Source organism: Triturus cristatus, chromosome 11 (genome assembly GCF_964204655.1).
Source record: "Triturus cristatus chromosome 11, aTriCri1.1, whole genome shotgun sequence".
Classification (NCBI taxonomy): Eukaryota; Metazoa; Chordata; class Amphibia; order Caudata; family Salamandridae; genus Triturus; species Triturus cristatus.
In genome coordinates this window covers 51,480,468-51,504,607 of record NC_140594.1, presented here as the reverse complement: position 1 = coordinate 51,504,607, position 24,140 = coordinate 51,480,468, and the positions used below count along the sequence as shown (strand labels likewise).

Genomic DNA, 24,140 nt, shown 5'->3' with positions numbered 1-24,140 from the left:
ACTGTCTCCAGCAGAGTCTGACACACTGCCTGGGAGCATTCCTTGTTATGACTGTAGACCATCTCTCTGCTCCTGAGCATGATGCATTACTTGTATTATGATTAATGATATCAAGGGGAGGGTGTCTCAAGTGTCTTGCACCAGAGACTTATAAGCCTGCAGCAAGTGATAAAGTTGTTGTTCATCAGTCAACAGAAAGTTTGGAGCCGAACGAATGCCCGATGAGATGGTAAAAAAAAAAAGTTTCTTAACCCAACTAAAGGGTCATCTAAAAGTAAGGCATGTCAGGCAGTCACATGAGATTAGGAAGCATCACTGGTTGTGTTCATCAAATCAAAGTGTTTAATATTAACCGGTTTGCCAGAGAAGCTGAAACTGGTGCCCTGTTCATACAAACTCCAGTGACCGAGACTGAGGGTCTTTCATGGTGAACAAAGATAATTGTGAGAGGCCTTCGATGACATCTTGAAATCATCCTAGAAACTTTGAGTATCTTTGTATAGTAATGCGTGGGTACTCCTGCAGGTTTCATTGATAGCGGCGATTAAGCAAAAGCTCGGGGAAAACTTACAGGTGAATCTTACGTTTCGAAGCCTAGGAGTGTCAAAATAAATCGATATACATGAAAGATGCATGATGTCTTCTGATATGTACCAAGACCCATAAATTCATATCTAGGTACAGCAAGGCAAGCTCTTTGAAAGTTGACTCGCCCAGTGAGAATGAGGTTAGGCCTTGAGTTAAAGAAATGAAGGTGTTTAGAGTTCATCTGTGAAACATAGTACGAGAATTATTTGTCTTGCAGAACCAAATACAGTGGTGCCATAACTGAACATAAAATGCCATTGATTACCACAGATTATGACAAAAAGTATTACACTAAAACATGCAACTTACCGCTTAGAGGTATGGGATGCTTAGCTTGGTTGAATTCCTGTGGCCCTCGTTATTGTTTACAGAATCACAGTTGCACTTGTTCTGTTGGGCTCATGCCTCATTTAGAACAATGTTGTGCTTATTCAAGGCCCAAGACATTGCTACTTTACATTCATAGTTAAGCTCGAAGATGACATAATCCCCCAAAGTAGTCCTCTTCTTATAGCAGTGCTCTCTCAAACATTTCTATCATTTAATCTCCTTTCGTGCTAATCCTTCTGTTTTAGCAGAAGTTATAGCCTAAATGCTGACATTGTAATCCAAGGGATCAAACATATAAAGGTGGTGAGAGGCTGCTTGTAATAAGTCTAACCACTGGTGATTGCTTGAGGGTAGCATTCCAACCCAATAGTGGGTTGGAATGCTACCCTGATGGACTGCAAGTGGTTCGACTTATTTCGAGCATCCGCCCATCACCTTTTGTGTATTTACTGTAATCAGTAGTGACCAATGTCTATTCCTGTTGGAGGAAAACACCTGGGGCCATATGTACAAATTTTAGGGATTGCAATTTCTTCATTCTGATACTTTGCAAATCGCAATTAGGAAATCGCAATTCTTAGTGTCTGAAACCCATTGAGTTGCATTTAGCGATCCCTAATGGGTCGCAATCGACCTACCTCATGAATATTTGAGGTATGTCACAATTTGCGACCTATTAGGACTTGCAGCCATCACAAGGATGATGGCCTGCTGGGGTCAGCTGACCACCATGTCTCTGATTTGCTTTTTAGGTCTCTGCTAGTGTTGCAGCGCATGCGCTGCTCGCTCGGCGATTTCTGAAGGGGACTTGAAGCCCCGCCCATCATTTTCATTGGGTCGCCTCAGCGTTTATGCCAAACGCTAGCTTCCCATTGAAAATGATGCTTTTTGGCCAGTGCAGCCATGCTAGTTAGAAACAGATGCCCCCCCCCCCCTAAAGATAAGAAAGTCTGCAGGCACTACCCTGCACACTGAGGTCTCCTCGCTTCAGCGTTCCCCCACTCCCCCGCCAACCTTTCGTGAGGCCGGTATCGGGAACAGTCCCAAAAGACATCCCTCCAGGGTGCAGGGAGGAGAACCCACCCGTTACTTACCTTTACTCACCATTGGCTGGCTCCCTTGTGGGCCCCACATCACTTTACTTACCATTGGCTGGCTCCCACGTCACACTTGTTTCCTTGCTGTTCAGTGCCTCCTCGCCACTGTAGTTGTGACGTGGAGCCTGGACTGCTTCCGGTGGCCAGTGTCCTTCCAGTAGCTGCAAGCTTCTGGAGGTATTTTAATTACAGACAGCGGGGGGGGGGGTGCTCCTGTGCTGTTCGTTGTCACAACATGAATGTTTTAAATCTCTTTTTTTTTTTCTTCTTTTTTTTAAAGCGCCATGACGCGGCCTTCTAGCCATGCAGATTGCGCTGCTGTGTAACATGTCTTTAAAAAAATTATAATTGACAAAGCAAATAGATTTGGCAGAGGTGATACCTATTGGCTTTGTCCGTTGGACCAGTGCCTGCTCTTAAAACATTTGTTTAAACATGCAAAATGGGGGCCTCTTCCCATTTGCGAATGGTTACCACCACCCTTGAGGTGTTGGTAAAAAATGGATGCCTTTCGACTGTAATTCAATTACAAAACATTCATACATACTACTGAGATTCGGTATGAGGAAGGGACTCCCTAAACACACCCTTGCCAAATACAGAGTTACTAAACACAAATTGCGATTTGAATATACGTTACTGAATGGCAATTTGTGTTTTGTACCTATGAAAAAGCATTTTTGCGGTCAGTAGCTGCCTGATTCTGTGATTGGACCATTTCCAATAGCAATAATGCTTTTGTACATATGCCCCTAAATGTACCAATTCAGTGCAAAAAGTCCTTTAGAACTGTTTTTTTTACCACCATCCTGTTGTTTATTGATTTAATTTAAAAATAAGGAATAATGGATATTACGCTTTTTAGAATCTTGGGCAGAAGATAAAACCTATCCTTAAATAGGAAGGTTTTAATTTAGAAAGGAATATTGACCGGTAGGTCAGTACAAGGTCCAGTCAGAACTAATCTGTCTTTTGTTAGGCTTTGATGATACTTGAAAACTTAGATACTTAATTGTAGTGAACCACAGTACAAAAAGGAGGCGTTTGGCCAGGACTTCAGAAACAAATTGTTACTGTCTAAAGGGTACTTTTGAGCTTAAGTGTCTGACTGAGTGTGAGAAAGTGCCATCTGTCTTGCATGGTATGCCCCCACTTTTTGCTGAATTGCTGAATGTACTTTGACTGAGTGTGCCCTGGACTCCTGCCAATCAGGTGCCCAGGGTCTACATTCCGTCCCTAAAACCCAAATTGCCAAACCCATGCCACATGTCAGCCCCTGGTAAATGGTACCATAGGTACCCAGGGCCTTGTGACCAGGGAAGGCCTCTAAGGGCTGCAGCACTTATTGTGCCACCCTTAGAGGATTGTACCCTAACACAAACACACTGCCCTTACAGGCTGAGTGTCTGGGTACAAGACAAAAAAAGTCGACATGGCACACATACCTGTGTGCCATGCCCACAACCTACACTGCCCTGGCATACATAGGCCACCCATCTAGCTGGGTGCCCTATGTCAGTGGTGTGGGCACAGGAGCATGAGCCCTGTGCCCCTACAGTACCCAGGTCCATTCCTGAGCACTGTAAGTGCAGTGCTGCCTTTTTAAGAGTATATGGTGCTGGGAGCTCGTCAAACACGAACTCCACAGCACCATAATGGCAACACTGAAGACTGAGAAGTTTGGTATCAAACTTCTCAGCACATTAAACCCGCACTGATGCCAGTGTGGGATTTAATATACAAAGCACTACAGAGGGCATCTTAGAGATGCCCCCTGAAACCTAACCTACAATCCATGTCTTGTCTGAGAGGCTGCCACCCAGCAGCCATGTTGCTGGACCTCCTGGGTGGAGAAGCCCCGATCTCCTGGGCAAGGTGCTAGGTCTCCTCCCCCAGGATGGGCAGGGGGAAGCTTCAAAGGCATGCCGCCTTTGTGAGCTTCTCCAGGCCACTTGCTGTACTCAGCAACTGGCCCCCACCGGTTCTGACCCCCACTCTGGCGGGAAGACTGGCTGGAAACTCCAAGTAAGGACAGGGGATGGGCCATCCCTGCCAACCCCACCCCTCAGGTGGGGGAGGCGAGGTGAAGCACATCTCCGGGCCCTGGCCATCTTGAAGATGGGGAGCCCTACCCAATCAGTACTAAGCCACTGCCCCCCTCCCACAGGAGAGTGGCAGGATATGGGGTGTACCCACCCCAGGACAGTGACCCAGTGGTCCCTGCCCTTTACCTACTTGTAACACCCCTAAATTTAGGGGCACCCTGAACGTTCCTTCCTCAGATTCCAGATTCTGAAACAGCAAAGAAGATCAAGAAGAGAAAAGACCTGCCGTGCAGCTGCTAAGAAGAGGAAGACACCAACTGCTTTGGCCCCAGCCCTTTCCGGCCTGTTGACCCTCAAACCTGCTCCTGCTAAATCTCGGCACCTCCTGTGTCCAGCAACCTCACAAACCCGGAAGGACCTGGCTACCTTGTGACTCTGAGCACCTGGGACTCCCACAAGCAGTGGCTCTGCTAAAAGCAAGTATCTAACCCCTGGCATCAGCCCGGAACTGCGGACCCTGCACACTCTGCACTCGCCTCGCCTGGCCTGTGCCGGAGGGGACAAAGACCCCGAGGAAATCCCCCCCCCCCCCCCAGCGACTGTGACCCCGAATCCGGCACCCAAGGACCCACCTCGACGCTCCTGACGACACCTGCAGCCTCAGAACCAGGGACCCCCCCCCCCCCACGACCGCGATCAACAGGGTAAGATTTCCCGACACCAAAAGGCACCCCGGTGCCCTGCGGTCCCCTGTGCCAGACTCCTGGGTACCTACCTATCCTCCAACTACCCAACTTACCTCTCGAAGTGGTGGTTGCACCTGAAGAATCTTTGTCCCCGAGCTTGCAGCCTTTGTTCGTCCTTGAGCTTTTCCATAGCAATCCATTGAGCGCCCGAAGGCTCAAAAGCACCGTGCACCCAGCCGCCCTGGCAGTGCAACTTCTACTCCTACATACTTCTCCATTTTCCCTGAGCAAGTGACCAGGAGCCCAGTTCCCACAGCCGCGTGGCCTGCTAGTCAGCAGCCACCAACCAAGGGCCCCCTGCCTCCCATAGGATAACATTGGCCTAACTCACTCTGCACCCGGCCGCCCCAGTGCCGCTGAGGGTGTAACAACTGTTCCAACCTGACCCTGGGAGACCCCTGAGTCTATGTCCAGAACCTCAACTCTGCCAGTCGAGTACTTACTAAAAAGCCGATAACTCACTTTTCTTCCATAGGGTAACATTGACTGGTTTCTCTTGAAATTTCTTCCAAGTGTGGAGTTTCAAATTTTTAAAATATTCACCTAAAAATCAACCGAGTAACGAAAACGGAAATACTCACCTGCTATTAGGAGAGATCCCAGTGCTGGATCTTGGTGCCCAGCACTGACCCTGAAAAGTACTTACGACCGTACTTGCCTCTAACTCAGTTTTCTCCCATAGGAAACCATTGATTGTTTTTCTGTGAAATTTCTTCGATGTGTCGATTTTTGCACACTACAAATATTCTTTAAAAATCGTACCAACTCTGAAAACTTAATTACTTAACTGTTTTAGATAGATGTCCCAGTGCTGAGCCTAGGAGCCCAGCACTGGATTACAAAAGTAACGAGAAAATACTTTACCCGTAACTTGAATTTTCTTCCATAGGAAACCATTGACTGTTTTGCTATGAAATTTCTTTTGTCGATCTTGCAAACTTATAAATATTCCTTAAAAATCACCTGTATAACTTAAACACAGTTTCTCAACTGCTTACAGGTGGTACACTAGTGCTGGATCTAGGATCCAACACTGACCTAGAAAAAGTAACCATAACCCCACTTACCTGCTAAGTGAATTTCCTTCCATAAGATAACATTGGTAATTTGATTAGAAAAAGTTTCTAAGTGTCAACTTTTAAAATAGCAAAATATTGTTTAAAAATCACAACAGTAACTAAAACGAATTTACTCACTTGTTTCAAAGAACTGTCCCAGGACTGAATCTAGGATCCAGTCCCGGAGTTAGAAAAGTAATCCTGAAAGTAATCAATTGCATATAACTTAAAATTGCCATTGAACTCCATGTATTATTGTGTTTGAAATTGTGTTGCCTATTGCAACAAACTATAACTATTACCTGCAAAAGTCTATTGCCTATTGCAAAGTATTTAACTAAAGCATCTCATTCTGAGAAAGTATATTTTAATACCTATTGTTGGTTCTAAAGTAAAACAACCGTATATTTTTTTATACAAACCATTGGCCTAGAGTTCAGTTCTTGAGTGTGTGAAACCATTTGCTGACTGAGTGTGTACAATAAATGCTTTACACTGTCCTCTGGTACTGCCTTGCTGTTTGACAAAGCTACCACTTTAGAGAGTAAGGTTATATCTAACTTTAGCCTCTGCCAAACCTCTGGGGACTGTGGACTCTGTACACACTGTACCTATTTGGGAACAGTATATACAGAGCCATTTTCCTACTCTGAGGTAAAAATGTTTGTCTTTTAGAAAGGTTTATTCTAGTGAATTTCTGCCACGGTAGAATGAAAAACTTGCTTTCAAAAACTGTTGGCATTTGTTTTGCAGCACTCGTTTTTCATACAGAGATCTGTGATTGTTCCCCAGCCTCTGTTGCCCCCCCTTATAATCTGAAGTACCTCCACAGCATCACCCCTCAAGGAACCTGCTGGTTGCCTGTAAAGACCCAGGTCCTTGCTAGCATGCCCTTCGAAGTAATCGCCCTGTACTCCTACTTTGTGTAAACCCCGGCCTCATTAGTACCCTGCCAGGACTATCTCCCCTACTGGCAGAATTCTTCCTGTACTGTCCGTAACTTGCTACATGTGCTGATTTTGTTTTTTCTCCTACACCTTTCCTGGACCCCTTTTTCTCTGCCAAACCCTAGCACCAGACTATGCTTCGGCCTGCACTTCCTCCACTTGCACCCTTCCTTTCCCTATCCTAGCACCTTACCGGGAAACATCTGTTTGAGCCCCCTGCCTGTCCTCTCCAGCACACTGATATTCTAGCCCCTGCCTTGATCACTTTGGCAAGCACCCTGCTTGCACAGCTTCAGGACCCTAGCAGATGACTCGACCTTACCTTCCCTGCATCCCCCACAGCCACTCATCTGCAGCATAAACGGAATATGACCGCATCCTAGTAGGGGATCACACTGAAATTGAAATTTGATACTTGTATAGCGCACTACTCACCCGTAAGGGTCTCAAGGCGCTTGTACGAATACCGCTGTGGAACCCATCCTGGCTTTCCCTGTGAGGCGTCCACTCCTGGGCACCCCCAAGGTGGAGGCCAGGCATCCTTAGCGTTGTGGTGGCCGTTGTGGAGATTAAGCAAGCTATTGCCCAGAGTTGCAGAGTGGGACTCCATGATTGGAATGGCACCGAGGCGAGAATTATCAGGTCCGTGGAATTTTTGAGCCCAAGACCCCCGAGGCGGGGAATTGAACCCTGGTCCCGGGCTAGATCTCTGCATCAGGGTCTGCCGCTCTAATCATTGAGCCACACTTCTCCACACTGCAGTGTCCCTGTTCCTTTGCAGCAAACACTGCTACCCCATTCTTCTCTGTTTTGGAAAAGCAGACATCAAGCCCTTTAAAGTTTGTCCTTTTTCTCCCTCTCAGGTACATTACGTGTGCTGAATACACCCACTTTTATGGCGGCAAGAAGGCAGGTGAGTCTCTTTGACCATCATTCTAACACAGATCCGTTTTTTTCACAGCAGAAAACTATGTTTACAGTTTGTTCAAATAATACATTACTTTGGTGTGGTACAATATTCAAAGGAAAAACCATGATTTTTCTAAATTAATGTGGTTTATTTATAGTTTAGACAATATAATCCTATAATACATAGAGCCATATTTACCTATTATTTAGGGCTCCCGGTTTTATTGTATTTATTTGTTTGACATTTCCGCCTGTATATATCCATATTCATTTTAGGTTTTGTGAAAAAAATTTAAGCTTAAACTTGTGTATTTCCACATTTATTTAACCGATAGATAAGCCGTCATGCTTGAAAGCCTGCTGGGTTTCAGTGATATGAAGACCATAGAACCGAAATCCATGCCTTATGAGACTAAGCACATTTCATTATCGACCATGTGCAGATCTGCAGCTGTTTAAGCCTCTTCACTAAACGTCATTTCTTTTTTAAACCCCTTACCTGTCAATCCACACAGCTATTGGCCTGGCAGTATTTAAATCACTCAAAAAGCAACCCAATTGTTATCCACATCTAAATAAAAAAAACAAAAACAGACAAGTAAATAAATGGTTTTCTCACTGTATCTATCTGTAAAACTGAGTGAAAACGGGGAGCCTTACATCTATTATACAGAAAAGTTACGACATTGTACAAGTTTAATACTCTTTTCTTCCTCAAAACCTTGTAGTTGATCAAATCCTCCTTATCAGCTAAAAACACAAAAGGAACACTTGTGTTCGCCATACTCTGCAAGGCAGCAACATCAAAGAAGGTAGGCTCTAAAATCTTGCAGCCACGTCCTCTGTCCGCATTTGAACTCTGTCCCGCAGAGAACCCATCTCCAAATGGTCCCTAGTATTTTCAAGTCAAGGTTGGAATGCAAATGGTCTTTCATGCTGATAAACATTTATCATACAGTGCTGGCCGTATGTCCTCTTCTCGGGTACATATAAAAGATCACATTTATCATATGGTTTGTTGGTAGTCTGTTTACATTTAAGAATTGAACATATTTCTGGATGTTACAGGTCCAAGAAAAATTGTGCGTACAATAATCATACAAAAATAGCCCTTAAGACAGCCAAATAACCTTGAGCTAAATTTCTTTACCAAGGAGGGCTTGGAGTACCTGGTGGAATGCTCAAGATAACTTAAAAACACAGCAAAGGGTTTACACAGAGCTTTGGATCCGCAAGAAGATAGCCGCAGCTCCCTACAGACGGGCACCAGTGTGCAAACATACACAATCGTAATCCTGAAAAGTGCATCCAAGGTTTCAATTTTGTCTTGAATTAGTGGTGTATATGTCAGTGCACTAAAGATCAAATATGCCATTACCGTGTCATAACAGGCCTTCACAAGACGTGAGTGTTTGGAACCAAAAAATGTATAGACACGGAGCATGGCATCGCCTAAACCATGGACATCATTCCTTTTCGGAACTCTTTCCCTGCATGATGATAACTTGTAGTCAAAGACCATACCCAGTTATTCAAATTCTTTACCAACAGCTATTATTAGGAGATCCAAAGCCATGTATCGTGATATGATGTGGTTGATGATCAGTCACTTTGTACAGGCCAGCAGGCACTGTGATCTGATGTGGTTGGTGATCAGTCACTTTGTACAGGCCAGCAGGCACTGTGATCTGATGTGGTTGGTGATCAGTCACTTTGTACAGGCCAGCGGGCACTGTGATCTGTGGTTGATGATCAGTCACTTTGTACAGGCCAGCACGCACTGTGATCTGATGTGGTTGATGATCAGTCACTTTGTACAGGCCAGCAGGCACTGTGATCTGATGTGGTTGATGATCAGTCACTTTGTACAGGCCAGCACGCACTGTGATCTGATGTGGTTGATGATCAGTCACTGTACAGGCCAGCAGGCACTGTGATCTGATGTGGTTGATGATCAGTCACTTTGTACAGGCCAGCACGCACTGTGATCTGATGTGGTTGATGATCAGTCACTTTGTACAGGCCAGCAGGCACTGTGTTCTGATGTGGTTGGTGATCAGTCACTTTGTACAGGCCAGCGGGCACTGTGATCTGTGGTTGATGATCAGTCACTTTGTACAGGCCAGCACGCACTGTGATCTGATGTGGTTGATGATCAGTCACTTTGTACAGGCCAGCAGGCACTGTGATCTGATGTGGTTGATGATCAGTCACTTTGTACAGGCCAGCACGCACTGTGATCTGATGTGGTTGATGATCAGTCACTGTACAGGCCAGCAGGCACTGTGATCTGATGTGGTTGATGATCAGTCACTTTGTACAGGCCAGCACGCACTGTGATCTGATGTGGTTGATGATCAGTCACTTTGTACAGGCCAGCAGGCACTGTGATCTGATGTGGTTGATGATCAGTCACTTTGTACAGGCCAGCACGCACTGTGATGTGATGTGGTTGGTGATCAGTCACTTTGTACAGGCCAGCAGGCACTGTGATCTGATGTGGTTGATGATCAGTCACTTTGTACAGGCCAGCAGGCACTGTGATCTGATGTGGTTGATGATCAGTCACTTTGTACAGGCCAGCACGCACTGTGATCTGATGTGGTTGGTGATCAGTCACTTTGTACAGGCCAGCAGGCACTGTGATCTGATGTGGTTGATGATCAGTCACTTTGTACAGGCCAGCACGCACTGTGATCTGATGTGGTTGGTGATCAGTCACTTTGTACAGGCCAGCAGGCACTGTGATCTGATGTGGTTGATGATCAGTCACTTTGTACAGGCCAGCAGGCACTGTGATCTGATGTGGTTGATGATCAGTCACTTTGTACAGGCCAGCAGGCACTGTGATCTGATGTGGTTGGTGATCAGTCACTTTGTACAGGCCAGCAGGCACTGTGATCTGATGTGGTTGATGATCAGTCACTTTGTACAGGCCAGCAGGCACTGTGATCTGATGTGGTTGATGATCAGTCACTTTGTACAGGCCAGCAGGCACTGTGATCTGATGTGGTTGATGATCAGTCACTTTGTACAGGCCAGCAGGCACTGTGATCTGATGTGGTTGATGATCAGTCACTGTGATCTGAGTAATAATAGTTGGAAATGCCCCATTAAGGCTTGTGGGGAGACAGGTTAGAACTCCCCTGATTCTCCAGACCAGCCACAAGCCAGGACACAGCTCTGATGTTGCTGCTGATCCATTAACTAGACCACTTGCCCATTGCCACCCCGGTGCCATTGTACTATTCACTAATGCTAGTAAATTCTTCACCAAAGGTGAAAGGGCATTCAGGTCAAAAGCCATACAAAAGACTTACTTATGCGGACTGCAGCGGCAAGGCACCCGGTTGCAGGTCCCTTCGTACAGTCGCATAAATGCTTCTGCATTCTGCCTTGTAGACCTATCTCTCCTGAGACCCGCTTGGGCCTTGGAATGATGGCCTGGGTTTCTGCCCACCAGATCCTCATCTAACTGTTTTCAAAGATCTTTGTTGGACACATGACCAGGAAAGTAGCATGATATTGATGAGCAAGCTCCAGTTACCCCACTTTGGTATCGGGACCAGATAGGAGCCATATCATAGCTCTGGCATTATACCGCAATCAATCACTGCTCAAATACCACCTCTGATAAGCCTTCCCACCAACCTGTATCTGCTTTCAAACGGTTCCACAAAGGCCATCATGACCGAAAGGCCTAGATGGTTTAATATGGCTCTAATGTCAATGAGCTTTATATGATGAATTCTATTCAACAATTGTTTATCATAAAGTTACTGTGCTCCAAATTTCCAAGAAGCAGGAGGGTCACTCACACAGACAAAGGGATTGTGGAGGAAGCTCCGGAGCAGGAACAGCAAGTTAACCATGGAGGGCAATTGGGAGGGGCAGTGGTATGCTCATTGAGCATAGAGGGCAGGGGAATGAGGGACAGGGGTGGCAGGTTCACTATGAAGAGCAGGTCGGCATGGGCAGGGACAGCACAACGAACCACAGAGGGCAGGCAAGAGGGAGCAGGGACACATGGAGAACAGGGATCGAGGAGACCGGAGCAGAGGCCGCAAGCTGTCCACGGGGGAAGGCTGTAGGGGCCTGGTGCCGCAGACGTGAGTACAGAGGGGGGAAAGAGGCAGCAAACTGACAGAGGAGGGCAGGAAGTTGCCGGTTGGCTACTACCAGAAGATAGGCCCGTTTCACCACTCCCCCTGCTGCGAATGGCCAAAGGCAATGGGCAGTGGAGGTGTAAGCTGAATATGTTCAATAAAACCTAGAAATTCACTGGGGAAAAAACAAAGGTTGAAGTGACATTATAGTTGGGTGTTTAATTGAGTTAAAATCTAAGTTTAAATAAAAAAAACAGAAATTTACCAGTTATAGTTCAGTAAGCGAACTATAACTTGCGTCCCCATCCTGCACTGCTAATGACTTGACATATTTCATCACTCATTACAAATTAAATGACATTATTGATGACATCATCCAAGCTATTCCTACTCCAATTACTCCATAAACCGGTAGATCATTTTCTAAAAAGAAAGTAGTAGAGGGCTTTCAAACCTATCCTGCATACATTGACTTATGTACATGTCGGTACAAAAGGGGGTGGTGATGGACGGAGCATCACAACCAATCAAACACTCACCCCCAGTCAACAGATCTGGGTTTGATCCATCACCGTTCTTTAGCCCACTCTGCCACCCCAGTTCAGACATGGCCATATGCAAATCAGTCTGACCCTGTGCCTCATGGGAACAGTCCAGCCCGAACTGCCAAGCCATGCCTTCCCTGGACCGGAAACAAGCTTCCTAGGACCGGCCATGTCTGAACTGGGGTGGCAGAGTGGGCTAAAGAATGGTGATGGATCAAACCCAGATCGGTTGACTGGGTGTGAGTGTTTGATTGCTTCTGATGCTCCGTCCATCACCACCCCCTTTTGTACTGTATGTACATGTGTACACCTATGAAGTACAAGCAGTGAAGTTCTGCTGAGAAGTCTGATTCAGTGTGTAACATTTATATGGTGCACAGTTTGACTGCTGACAAAATATTAAGTGCAAATAGTACTACATTTAAGCAAGGTAGAGACTGAGTGCCTGTAGAGTGATTTGCATACGTACGTTACAAGGTTGTGGCTTAAATCGAAGTTCTGTTGCCAAATTATGTGAGAAAAAATAAAGTTTATATTTACACTACATGATTCCCCGGTGGACTGCAGGGCACATGTTGATATTACAGAGTTGTCATGTAATGCTATTGACAATTTCTGGATAACCTGGAGATTTATAAGGTACAGATATTTATTTTCAGAAGTTTATTGAAACATTCTGCATTGTAAGCGACTCATCCACAGATTACACGCTCTTTAACAAACGGTTCAAGTCTTCGAAGGATTGCCTGTGGTGTTGGAATGGTCCTTTCAGGAACATCTGTAAGGTATTTTTAAGAATATGGCCTATCTGTGGCTGAAGCCTCAATGAGAAGCAGTTCTTTGTCAGATTAGATATTTAACTGGTGCATCCGACCAGGGTAAACAATGATAAAACACTCTCAAGCTTACTTGCACATCTGAATACCAGTTAAAAAAGCATCATCTCTACTAAATGTGGGCGCTCTCAGATCGGCTTTAAGTCCTGCATGTTGTAAAAGGATTGGCCCGTTGGCACTATATCGGTTAAAGAACATTGGGAGGCCAAACGTAGCTTGCTAAATAGTTTCCAGCATGAAAAGCTTATAGCAGACGGCCATATTTATTGGATGATGTCATCAGTGATGTAATGTGACATGTTATGAGTGATGTAATAAGTGAGGTTATAAGCAGTGCCCAGTCGTGGTGCGGGTTATAGTGAATCACTGAAGTATAAGTGGTGGATTTCAGTGGTATTTTTTTTGTATTGTTTTTTTTTGTTTGTTCATTTTTAATTCATTTCAGCACCGAACTGTAAACTCTTAATAATCTTTGTTTTTAATGAATTTATATTACATAGTGGCGGTGGCCAGTGTGTAGTTGTAGTTAAGACTGAGTTTCCACAGGCAATTTATTTTTTGTTTTGCTGATAACTTTGTTGATGTTTGATAAACCTTAAAAAGTTTTCACAAAAAAAAAAAGTTCCTTCACCTCAGCTCCTTTCTGAAAAGCTTTGCGGTGTTGAGGGGGAAAAAAGGGGGGGTGCCATGATGCATCTTCATCATACAATTTTCCATAGGAATTTTAGACCCTGCTATTGCCCAAACAGCTGAACCGAATTACACAAAAGTTTGCAGAAAGCATGCTTTTTGTGATTTGGTGTAAATCTGTTCAGTAGTTTTTGAGATATTAAGTTTCAAAATGTATAGTTATCTAGCGGCACAGTATTACAGAGGGAGTACCAAGGGAAAAAAAAGACAAATGTTGGTTTCTTATTGGCTTGTCCAGCAGAACTGGGGCCAGTCCCGCAAGACCGAGCGCTGTGATTGGTTAGCCCTACATGAAGAGAAATGTTGCAGTAGCCATTTTAAGACTCTGTCCAAATTTTCATGAAAATTTAAATAAAGGAACATGTAAGGAGGAAGGGTGGGGGTAGGTACTCTGTACTTTATGGGGCACAGTGCAAAAAAAAAAAAGGTTTTTGTGTTGCAACAGACTCGCAGAAGTAAGTGTGGATCCCCGTGAAAATTTGCAGGAACCCAGTGGTACCAAAACAAAAAAAATGTGTTGGCTGTCCGTGGGATGTTGCATGGCTGAAGGGGGGGGGGGAGGGGTTGGCCATTTGCAAGGGGTGGAGGTTGGGGGTTTATGCACAGGGCTTGGCTGTACACCTTAAGGTAAAGACCATGCGAGGCGGAGGTTTGGCTTCTTGTCTTTGGTAATAAAATCTTACTTCACGTTAAAAAAAAAAAAAAACCTACAAAGTCACTGAAAAGACCAGAGATTAATATGACCTACTGGGAAGGTGAAAAGTGTCAGTTAAGGAATAGTATTGTAAACTGAAACACTCAAATTCACTATTTAAATGAAATAATTATAACTTGCACATTCGTCATGCACTGCTTGCGACCTTTCATAATACAACTCACGACCTCTTCTATGACATCATTGTTAACATCACTGATAATTGAAATTACATCATTGATGACATCACTGTACATGATGGGGCGCAAGTTAGTTACTTCAGTTAAGTGTTACTGGTACGTTTTCTTTCTTTTTTTAGTTTAAAATGGTATTCTTTACCTGACATTTTCACCTAACTTTACCATCACTTTAACCTTTGTTTTTTTCCCAGTGAAAATGTAATCTAGTGTGTTTGCGGAGTATGGAGCTCTGCCATCAGCTTCTCAGTACTGCCAACTTTTGTGTACAGCATTGCCTTGTTGATCAGACTTGACTGCATGCACAGGGCTTTTTAAAAGGCTGGGGCTAGTGGACTGTGCAAGTGCTTCCCTCGTGTGTGATCCTGACTGCTGCCCCTGCCCCCTTCCTCTCAGTTTTTACTTCCACGAATGTGTTGGACTCCAGTCTGTGTTTCCTTGTTTCATAACAGGTGTTGAAGTCTGGGGTTCTTGCCACATTACCTCCACCTTACCTGCTGTTCTCTGAATTGAAGCCATTTATAGAATTGGTGCTAAACTTCCACGTTTCCTTCATGAATATTTTCTCTTGGTGTTGTGTGTGGAGTACACTATACTATAACATGTGTTGGTAATTTTGGTCTGTGTTTTTTCCCTTTAAACAGAGATTCCCAAAAGCACCTTCCGGCGCCTGAACTTTGATCATTGCAGGTGAGACACCGGGCTGTGGCTTGAAATGGAGTGTTTTTCCCCCACTTATCTCCAAATTTCCATAGCGATAAACATCCTTCTCTGTCTTTGATATAATAAGTAATCTCCTCATCTTCAGAAATAGACTGCCTTTGTTGTGTGCTTCCATGTTACTCACGGAAGGCGATATCTTTTCTTATGTTCACCCTTTCCTTACCACCTCCTTGCGGCGCTATAGCCATGTGTGCCCGTTGCCATGTGCCTTGAACACTGGTGGTCTCTGTACTAACTCTCCCCTTCAGTTTATCCCTGCAGCCCTTCGAATACCCAATGTGCACTCCAGATGGGCTCGTCTTCGACCTGCTGTAAGTTGCTGTTATAGTTCGGATTAAATATTGTTGCCACTTTTCTAGTTGCTCAGTATGCCAGATGCTGTTTCATATAGGGGGTTACAGGTACTATGGGGATTGTAGGAAATAGCCTTTTCTGCAGGGTAACTCCATGTTTTTTATCTTTTGCTGGACCTTCCATTTTTGCTGACTTTAAACCTCTCTGCACTTTACCCCTGCTAAACAGCTGTGACGAGCCTGTGCACCCCTTTAAAAATAGCTGCGTTGGCATAGTCCGAATTGGTATATTTAACCTTCATGTATTAGTCCCCACTATGTGGTACACAATGTTTCTAGTGCCTAGAAGTTAAATGTCACTAGCAGACCGCAGCACTTATTGTGCTTTCAACAATAATGACCGTGCAAAGCATGGCTTCAGGCCTACCATTGTAGTTTGACTGCGGCAGCATAAAATGTGCAATGCGACCTAAGAAAATACGGGTCAAAACCTCCCTTTTAAGTGCTAATAATTCACCCCTCTGTAGACCAGCGTTCTCCATGGTAACTGATGGTACCCACACAGGACACTGCCCGTAACCTCTTACTGCTGCAAAAGACGTCTTTACAGACATTATGTGAGGAGCACATGCCTCACTCCTTTTTCATGTATTATTGTTTCAGATATGAAAAAGAAACTCTTCAAGAATTAAAATAATTATGCGGTACATTTTGATATTTGTCTTTGGGAGTGTGGTGTTCCTACGAGCCCTGGCGAGTCCTGCTTAACTGCTGATCTTCCACAAACTTATGAGGACACCACACCCCAAACCACTGTCCAGATCTGGTCATTTGTGTATTTCTTTTTGATTGCTGTTGATTGGCGAAATAGAATGAAAATCTGTCTGTCATGGTTTGTTCGATGGAGTACAGAGATATTGAGGGTGGAAGCTCAATACACACTTTATAGCAATTTACAGTTTTTTAAAACTGTTTTTATTGATTTCAAGTTAATTAAAAGAACAAAAAAAAACCTACAGTGCGAGGTTACAGCGCCATACATAGTCTCGCGACAGTTACATATCGAGGCAGCTACAGAGAGACAGTATACAGTCTTCTCAAGCTGGAACCCTTACCAGCCCAATAACAATCAAAGCAGGTTGTACTTGGAACCAAGTATACGAGTCGGTCATCATACAAGGAAGCACTAGGTCATCAGAAAATTGTCGTGAGCATTAACCCTGTCCACCCGCCTCCACCGGCTCATGACCTCTCGCTCTCTCGAGTCACTGTGATCCTGAGAGCAATTTACAGTTAAAACATTCAACTTTAAGCATTAATTTAACAGCAGTTTGCAACGTAGTCCATGTTCAGGGACCCTCTGAGACATTCATGATAGCAGTATTAAGAGTGGGGACCACATTGTGACCCAAGGAGGCGGAAATGACGAGGGTGTGAAGGAATTGTGAGCACAGCAATAGTCTGTTCTTTTGTGGTTTGTGTGTAATTGAAGGAGGGAAGGTCTAAGAGTCTAGAGTTTTGGCCACTAACATGAGAAGTTGCATGTTCATGTATTTGTATTTTTGGCTCCTTGGGATTCTGCTTGGGCGGTGGGCTGGCTGTGGGGGGTTCTTTGGTCACTGGAGGTTACACGTGTTTTGGTTAGGTAGCCTGGCATGCTGGCGTTGAAGGCCTTCTAGGTTGTGCTCTAAGTTATAAACTTGATACAGTTCAAGAGGGGTAGAGTCCATGCTGGTCCCTTATTCTCACTAATGTGATATTCCATCTCCCACATGTCCCCAATAATGCTTCACCGGTATCTCATCTATGACTTAATAACCAAAAACACTTTTTTTCTCTCAACAGGAGCATTGTTCCTTGGATTAAAAAATATGGAACCAACCCAATCACAGGAGAGGTCAGTAGGAAATACTTCTTTTATTCCCATGGCAGCAGCCCGTCCTGGGCGGGTGAAGTTAGCAGGAGGTTTTAGTATAAGGTGTAAAGAAGACATCAAGCCACAAAAGGGTTCAATAGAAACAATGCAATGCACTTGGGTAAGAGCAGCCAGTTGCAACAAGGGTCGATGGGAACCAGTTCGTATCCTTGGGTGAGAGCAGACAGTGGCATGAGGCTTATTGGGGAGTAGCTAGTCACAGGAGGTAAACACTTTCAATAGTGAATGTGAACACAGACCGCATGATTGCATGAAGTGCCTGGGACCTAATGCCGGTGACAGCGATTCTGGTCCTGAGCGCTACAGATTCCCATCGGTGCTGTTACCAGGCGTTGGCGCTGGTTGGAGCTGAAAAGCCTCTTCAGGGCTCTGCCCTATTTTGTTTTCCATGTGCAGTCTCTGATTTTTTTGATTTGTAGCCCAGTGATCCTGATAATCATGCAAGCTGACCGAGGTCCACCTTATTAAAATGGGCTGAGAACCCGGTGAAGTGCTCTGCAGTCGAGGGGTCACCCAAAGTGCACCCCTTTTTGAGCGATGGCTCCTGCTCTCTCTTCCTGGGACTGGCAGTGGTGGTAGTGTGATCAGTGGTGAGAGCACAAGCCTTTTTAAGTTTCGCCTGAGACAGTGCATGTGCTGTTGGTGAAATCTTTTGTAAACAAAAAAATGGGCTTAGAGACCCCCACTTACCACTGGTTGGCTCGGCATCACTCATTTCCTTGCTTTTTATTGGTCAGTGCCGCCTGCTTCCTTCAGTCGCTTCCAGTGTTTGTCCCTGCCGTGGAGCATGGATCAAGTACAGATTCCTGTCTCCAGCCAGTGGCTCGCGCCCCTCCCACCATCCAGGCTCTTGCCCCCAACCTGGCTCCCTTGACCCTCCCTCTTGTTGCTTGCCTCCCCCTCCTGCTGTCCATTGTGTTGTTGCTCCCTCTCTCCTCCCCCTAAACCTCTCTCGTGTTGCTTTGTCAAGCCCCCAATGTTTTTTTAGACATATTGCACAGAAGGCTTTGTCAATGTTTTATTAGACATGTTGCACAGCGGCACGTGCTGCTGTGCAACACAGCTTACAGGGAAAAAAAGCTCTTATGGTGTTTTTTTTTTTAAACCTATTTTTTTATTTATTTTCTCTTAAAGCCATGTTGCACAGCAGCATGTGCCGCTGTGGAACATGTCTAATAAAACATTGATAAAGCCAATAGATTTTGCATAAACGAAACCTATTGGTTTTTACCAATGCTAACCTTCTGGTTGAGGTGAATCTACTTCTGTGCCTGATGCCCTTGGCATGAGCTGATCATGCAGTGGCCATACAGGATTTGACTGGAGGAGCCCCCTGAATTATGAACTATGCAGAAGTGCTGTTTGGGCAGCTGGTTGTATACTATAGCATAAGCACCTGCCAGCTTGACCAGTACTGTATTCTGTGGTCCCTCATGGCCAAGGAAGGAGCTGTACCTCAGTCCAGCTGAAGAGGACTCCGCTGCAGGGCAAGGATCTGCTTGCCTCCTGTCCTGCTGCCAGCCTTGCACCATGTCTGGACAAGAATCCTGCTGACAGTGCGACCAAGCTGCCTTGTAGGTAGACGCGCCTTATCTGCTGTGAGAGGTTTGTAATAGGCAGCTTTCAGAGGAGAGCCTGCATAAAAGGAATTTACCCGCCCAGTTACCTGAGGATGGTATCAGATTAATTACATTTTTGAAGAAAGAAAATATCCATCTTTAGAACTTTCCAGACTAGGAAAGTTGTTCAAACGGTTCTGGAATCGAAATGACGTCCATCAGCCAGTGGATTCACCCCCCTCCACCACACTGGAGGTATGGAGGCTGACTCCCTCCTTAGCTTTTTGAGGCGGAGAATGGCTCTTGTGATCATGGATGGCAATGCCGCTCCATGACTCAGATGACGCTCTTGCTGCTCAGGATCAGCTTTACCTCCGGCTTCTGTTGGATTCTGAGCAGCCTGAGTGACCCAGATGATGCTCTTGCTGCTCAGGATCAGCTTTACCTCGGGCATCCATTGGATTCTGGGCAGTCTGAGTGACCCAGATGATGCTCTTGCTGCTCAGGATCAGCTTTACCTCAGGCTTCCACTGGATTCTGAGCAGCCTGAGTGACCCAGATGATGCTCGTGCTGCTCAGGATCAGCTTCGATTCCATTGGATTCTGGGCAGCCTGAGTGACCCAGATGATGCTCTTGCTGCTCAGGATCAGCTTTGCATCCATTGGATTCTGCGCAGCCCGAGTGACCCAGATGATGCTCTTGCTGCTCAGGATCAGCTTTGCATCCATTGGATTCTGGGCAGCCTGAGTGACCCAGATGATGCTCGTGCTGCTCAGGATCAGCTTGACCTCAGGCTTCCATTGGATTCTGGGCAGCCTTAGTAACCCAGATGATGCTCGTGCTGCTCAGGATCAGCTTTACCTCAGGCTTCCACTGGATTCTGGGCAGCCTGCGTGACCCAGATGATGCTCTTGCTGCTCAGGATCAGCTTTACCTCAGGCTTCCATTGGATTCTGGGCAGCCTTAGTAACCCAATCATGCTCGTGCTGCTCAGGATCAGCTTTACCTCGGGCATCCATTGGATTCTGGGTGGCCTGAGTCTGTTGAGGTTTTTCGTGCAGACCTTCCATTTATCTAAGTCTTGTGTTTCTCTTCCTGGGATCAGGTGTGCTTCCCCAGAGATGTGCTGTTCAGCTCCTCATGCGGGTGTGCTTCCCCAGGCATGTGCAGGTGTGCTTTCCCAAGCGTGTGCTGCTCAGCTCCTTGTGCAGGTGTGCTTCCCCAGGTATGTATGGTTCTGCTCCTTGTGCAGGTGTGCTTCCCCAGACATGTGCTGTTCAGCTCCTCATGCAGGTGTGCTTCCCCAGGCATGTGCAGGTGTGCTTTCCCAAGCGTGTGCTGCTCAGCTCCTTGTGCAGGTGTGCTTCCCCAGGTATGTATGGTTCTGCTCCTTGTGCAGGTGTGCTTCCCCAGACATGTGCTGTTCAGCTCCTCTGGCAGGTGTGCTTCCCCAGGCATGTGCAGGTGTGCTTTCCCAAGCGTGTGCTGCTCAGCTCCTTGTGCAGGTGTGCTTCCCCAGGTATGTATGGTTCTGCTCCTTGTGCAGGTGTGCTTCCCCAGACATGTGCTGTTCAGCTCCTCATGCAGGTGTGCTTCCCCAGGCATGTGCAGGTGTGCTTTCCCAAGCATGTGCTGCTCAGCTCCTTGTGCAGATGTGCTTCCCCAGGTATGTATGGTTCTGCTCCTTGTGCAGGTGTGCTTCCCCAGACATGTGCTGTTCAGCTCCTCATGCGGGTGTGCTTCCCCAGGCATGTGCAGGTGTGCTTTCCCAAGCGTGTGCTGCTCAGCTCCTTGTGCAGGTGTGCTTCCCCAGGTATGTATGGTTCTGCTCCTTGTGCAGGTGTGCTTCCCCAGACATGTGCTGTTCAGCTCCTCGTGCAGGTGTGCTTCCCCAGGCATGTGCAGGTGTGCTTTCCCAAGCGTGTGCTGCTCAGCTCCTTGTGCAGGTGTGCTTCCCCAGGTATGTATGGTTCTGCTCCTTGTGCAGGTGTGCTTCCCCAGACATGTGCTGTTCAGCTCCTCTGGCAGGTGTGCTTCCCCAGGCATGTGCAGGTGTGCTTTCCCAAGCGTGTGCTGCTCAGCTCCTTGTGCAGGTGTGCTTCCCCAGGTATGTATGGTTCTGCTCCTTGTGCAGGTGTGCTTCCCCAGACATGTGCTGTTCAGCTCCTCATGCAGGTGTGCTTCCCCAGGCATGTGCAGGTGTGCTTTCCCAAGCATGTGCTGCTCAGCTCCTTGTGCAGATGTGCTTCCCCAGGTATGTATGGTTCTGCTCCTTGTGCAGGTGTGCTTCCCCAGACATGTGCTGTTCAGCTCCTCATGCGGGTGTGCTTCCCCAGGCATGTGCAGGTGTGCTTTCCCAAGCGTGTGCTGCTCAGCTCCTTGTGCAGATGTGCTTCCCCAGGTATGTATGGTTCTGCTCCTTGTGCAGGTGTGCTTCCCCAGACATGTGCTGTTCAGCTCCTCGTGCAGGTGTGCTTCCCCAGGCATGTGCAGGTGTGCTTTCCCAAGCGTGTGCTGCTCAGCTCCTTGTGCAGGTGTGCTTCCCCAGGTATGTATGGTTCTGCTCCTTGTGCAGGTGTGCTTCCCCAGACATGTGCTGTTCAGCTCCTCATGCAGGTGTGCTTCCCCAGGCATGTGCAGGTGTGCTTTCCCAAGCATGTGCTGCTCAGCTCCTTGTGCAGATGTGCTTCCCCAGGTATGTATGGTTCTGCTCCTTGTGCAGGTGTGCTTCCCCAGGCATGTGCTGTTCAGCTACTCATGCAGGTCTGCTTCCCCCAGCCATGTGCTGTTCAGCTCCTCATGCAGGTGTGCTTCCCCAGGCATGTGCAGGTGTGCTTCCCCAGACATGTGCTGTTCAGCTCCTCATGCAGGTGTGCTTCCCCAGGCATGTGCAGGTGTGCTTCCCCAGACATGTGCTGCTCAGCTCCTCGTGCAGGTGTGCTTCCCCAGGCATGTGCTGCTCAGCTCCTCGTGCAGGTGTGCTTCCCCAGGCATGTGCTGTTCAGCTACTCATGCAGGTCTGCTTCCCCCAGCCATGTGCTGTTCAGTTCCTCATGCAGGTGTGCTTCCCCAGGCATGTGCAGGTGTGCTTCCCCAGACATGTGCTGTTCAGCTCCTCATGCAGGTGTGCTTCCCCAGGCATGTGCAGGTGTGCTTCCCCAGACATGTGCTGCTCAGCTCCTCGTGCAGGTGTGCTTCCCCAGGCATGTGCTGCTCAGCTCCTCGTGCAGGTGTGCTTCCCCAGGCATGTGCTGTTCAGCTACTCATGCAGGTCTGCTTCCCCCAGCCATGTGCTGTTCAGTTCCTCATGCAGGTGTGCTTCCCCAGGCATGTGCAGGTGTGCTTCCCCAGACATGTGCTGTTCAGCACCTTATGCAGGTGTGCTTCCCCAGACATGTGCTGTTCAGCACCTTATGCAGGGATCCTCCTTTCCCAACAGGTCACAGCTGCATGGGTTCACGCAGCCTTTCCATACTTTGTCCCAGTTGTAGTCTGGAGGGACAGAAGAAACCAAGCAGAGATTGAAACTCCAGGTCCAGTTTAAAGACCTGATTGATGTCTTGGCGGTATGGATGCTCGGTCACAATGGAGTATGCATACTACTGACTGAGACTGGGGTCCATCCTGCCTGTTTTGAATGCGGGCAGCCCTTTGGTTTAATCACAATGGAGACGACCCCATCTCTGCCGTGATTAAACCCCTCCGACGGCCCGACAGAGTGAGGGTTATGAGAGGTTGACCTTTAATTCTGCCCACCTCATTTAAATGGGTGGGATTAGAAGTCCGTTTTCACTTCCTGTCACCGGCAGGAAAACCCTGGTGAAAACTATAAAACGCTCCCCTCAGGCTCTCAAGAAGAGGGGAGCGTTGTTTTTTATAATTTTATTTCCAAAAAGAGAATCCTGCCTCGGGATTATTATTATTTATTATTAAAAAGAAAAAAGAAAACAGTTTGCCATAGTGCTCCACATGCTTGACTGAACTGTACGTCACATGGCAAAAAGCATCGACAGGAGCCGCTGTGACGACGGTTCCTGGCAGCGCTTTAAGCTGTGACTACCAGCTCTGTGGTCCTTTCATAATTTGGCGGGCGAGATGCAGTCAAGTCACCTGAGTAAATGACTGTGTCGCCCCGATTCCCAAACCTGCGACTGCCAAATTTTAACTCCGTCCTTAATACTTTAAACAAGGGTGTGCAAGCTTTCTGAGTAATTGGACAAATTATGGGGACCTGGCATTAGTTCAGTGGGCCAATAATGGTGCCCCGCTGTTGGTCCAGGCAAGAAGCTAGAGCCACGTGGAGTGTTTGCCCTGTTCAGCTCTTTATTACTCCTGTTCCAGAGTTGTGCATCTTCTTGCCGCTCTGTTGACTTCAGAGGCTAGCCTTCAGTCGTGGCCGGCATGACTCGTGCATGGGGGACGTTAATTACAAAAAATAAATAAACTTACCTTCCTGGGTCCTGTGCCGTTTCAGCTTCTAGCCGGGTCCTGCGGAACAGGAAGCAGGTAGCCTCCCCCCTCCCCCAAGTCATTCACAATGCTGCAATGGCAGCGTTGTGATTGGTTGGGACGCCAACCACACAGGCGTCTATGGAGAGGCAATTTTCTCCATGTAGACTGCATGCAGCCTCAATGGAGAAAACAGAGTGTGTGCATGACTGATTTGGTCGGCCCCAGAGGGCCGACCAAACTGTCTTGGCTTGCAGCATTGGACTATCCCCTCCTTCCCTGCCTTCAAGCAGACCCGGCTGCCCCAACCAAACCCTTCTGCTTTCTCGCAGTGCGAGAAGCAGAAACATAACATGGTATTTATAATGCCACTTAATGTTTCTGCTTCTCG

At 46.7% G+C, this 24,140-nt stretch overlaps 1 protein-coding gene across 3 annotated transcripts in view; it reads left to right on the top strand.

The window, feature by feature from the left end:
* The window catches only part of PPIL2 (peptidylprolyl isomerase like 2), a 332,508-nt gene that overhangs the window by 14,880 nt on the left and 293,488 nt on the right, over positions 1-24,140 (top strand). The window contains exons 2-5 of one of the 3 annotated variants that reach the window (XM_085636442.1): positions 7,675-7,724; positions 15,433-15,478; positions 15,760-15,822; positions 17,650-17,701. In XM_085636442.1, coding sequence (XP_085492568.1) covers positions 7,675-7,724; positions 15,433-15,478; positions 15,760-15,822; positions 17,650-17,701 — 211 coding nt within the window. Of the gene's footprint in view, positions 1-7,674; positions 7,725-15,432; positions 15,479-15,759; positions 15,823-17,649; positions 17,702-21,760; positions 21,849-24,140 lie in introns of those variants that run through there. The other 2 variants (XM_085636443.1, XM_085636445.1) reach the window with 2 other exon arrangements.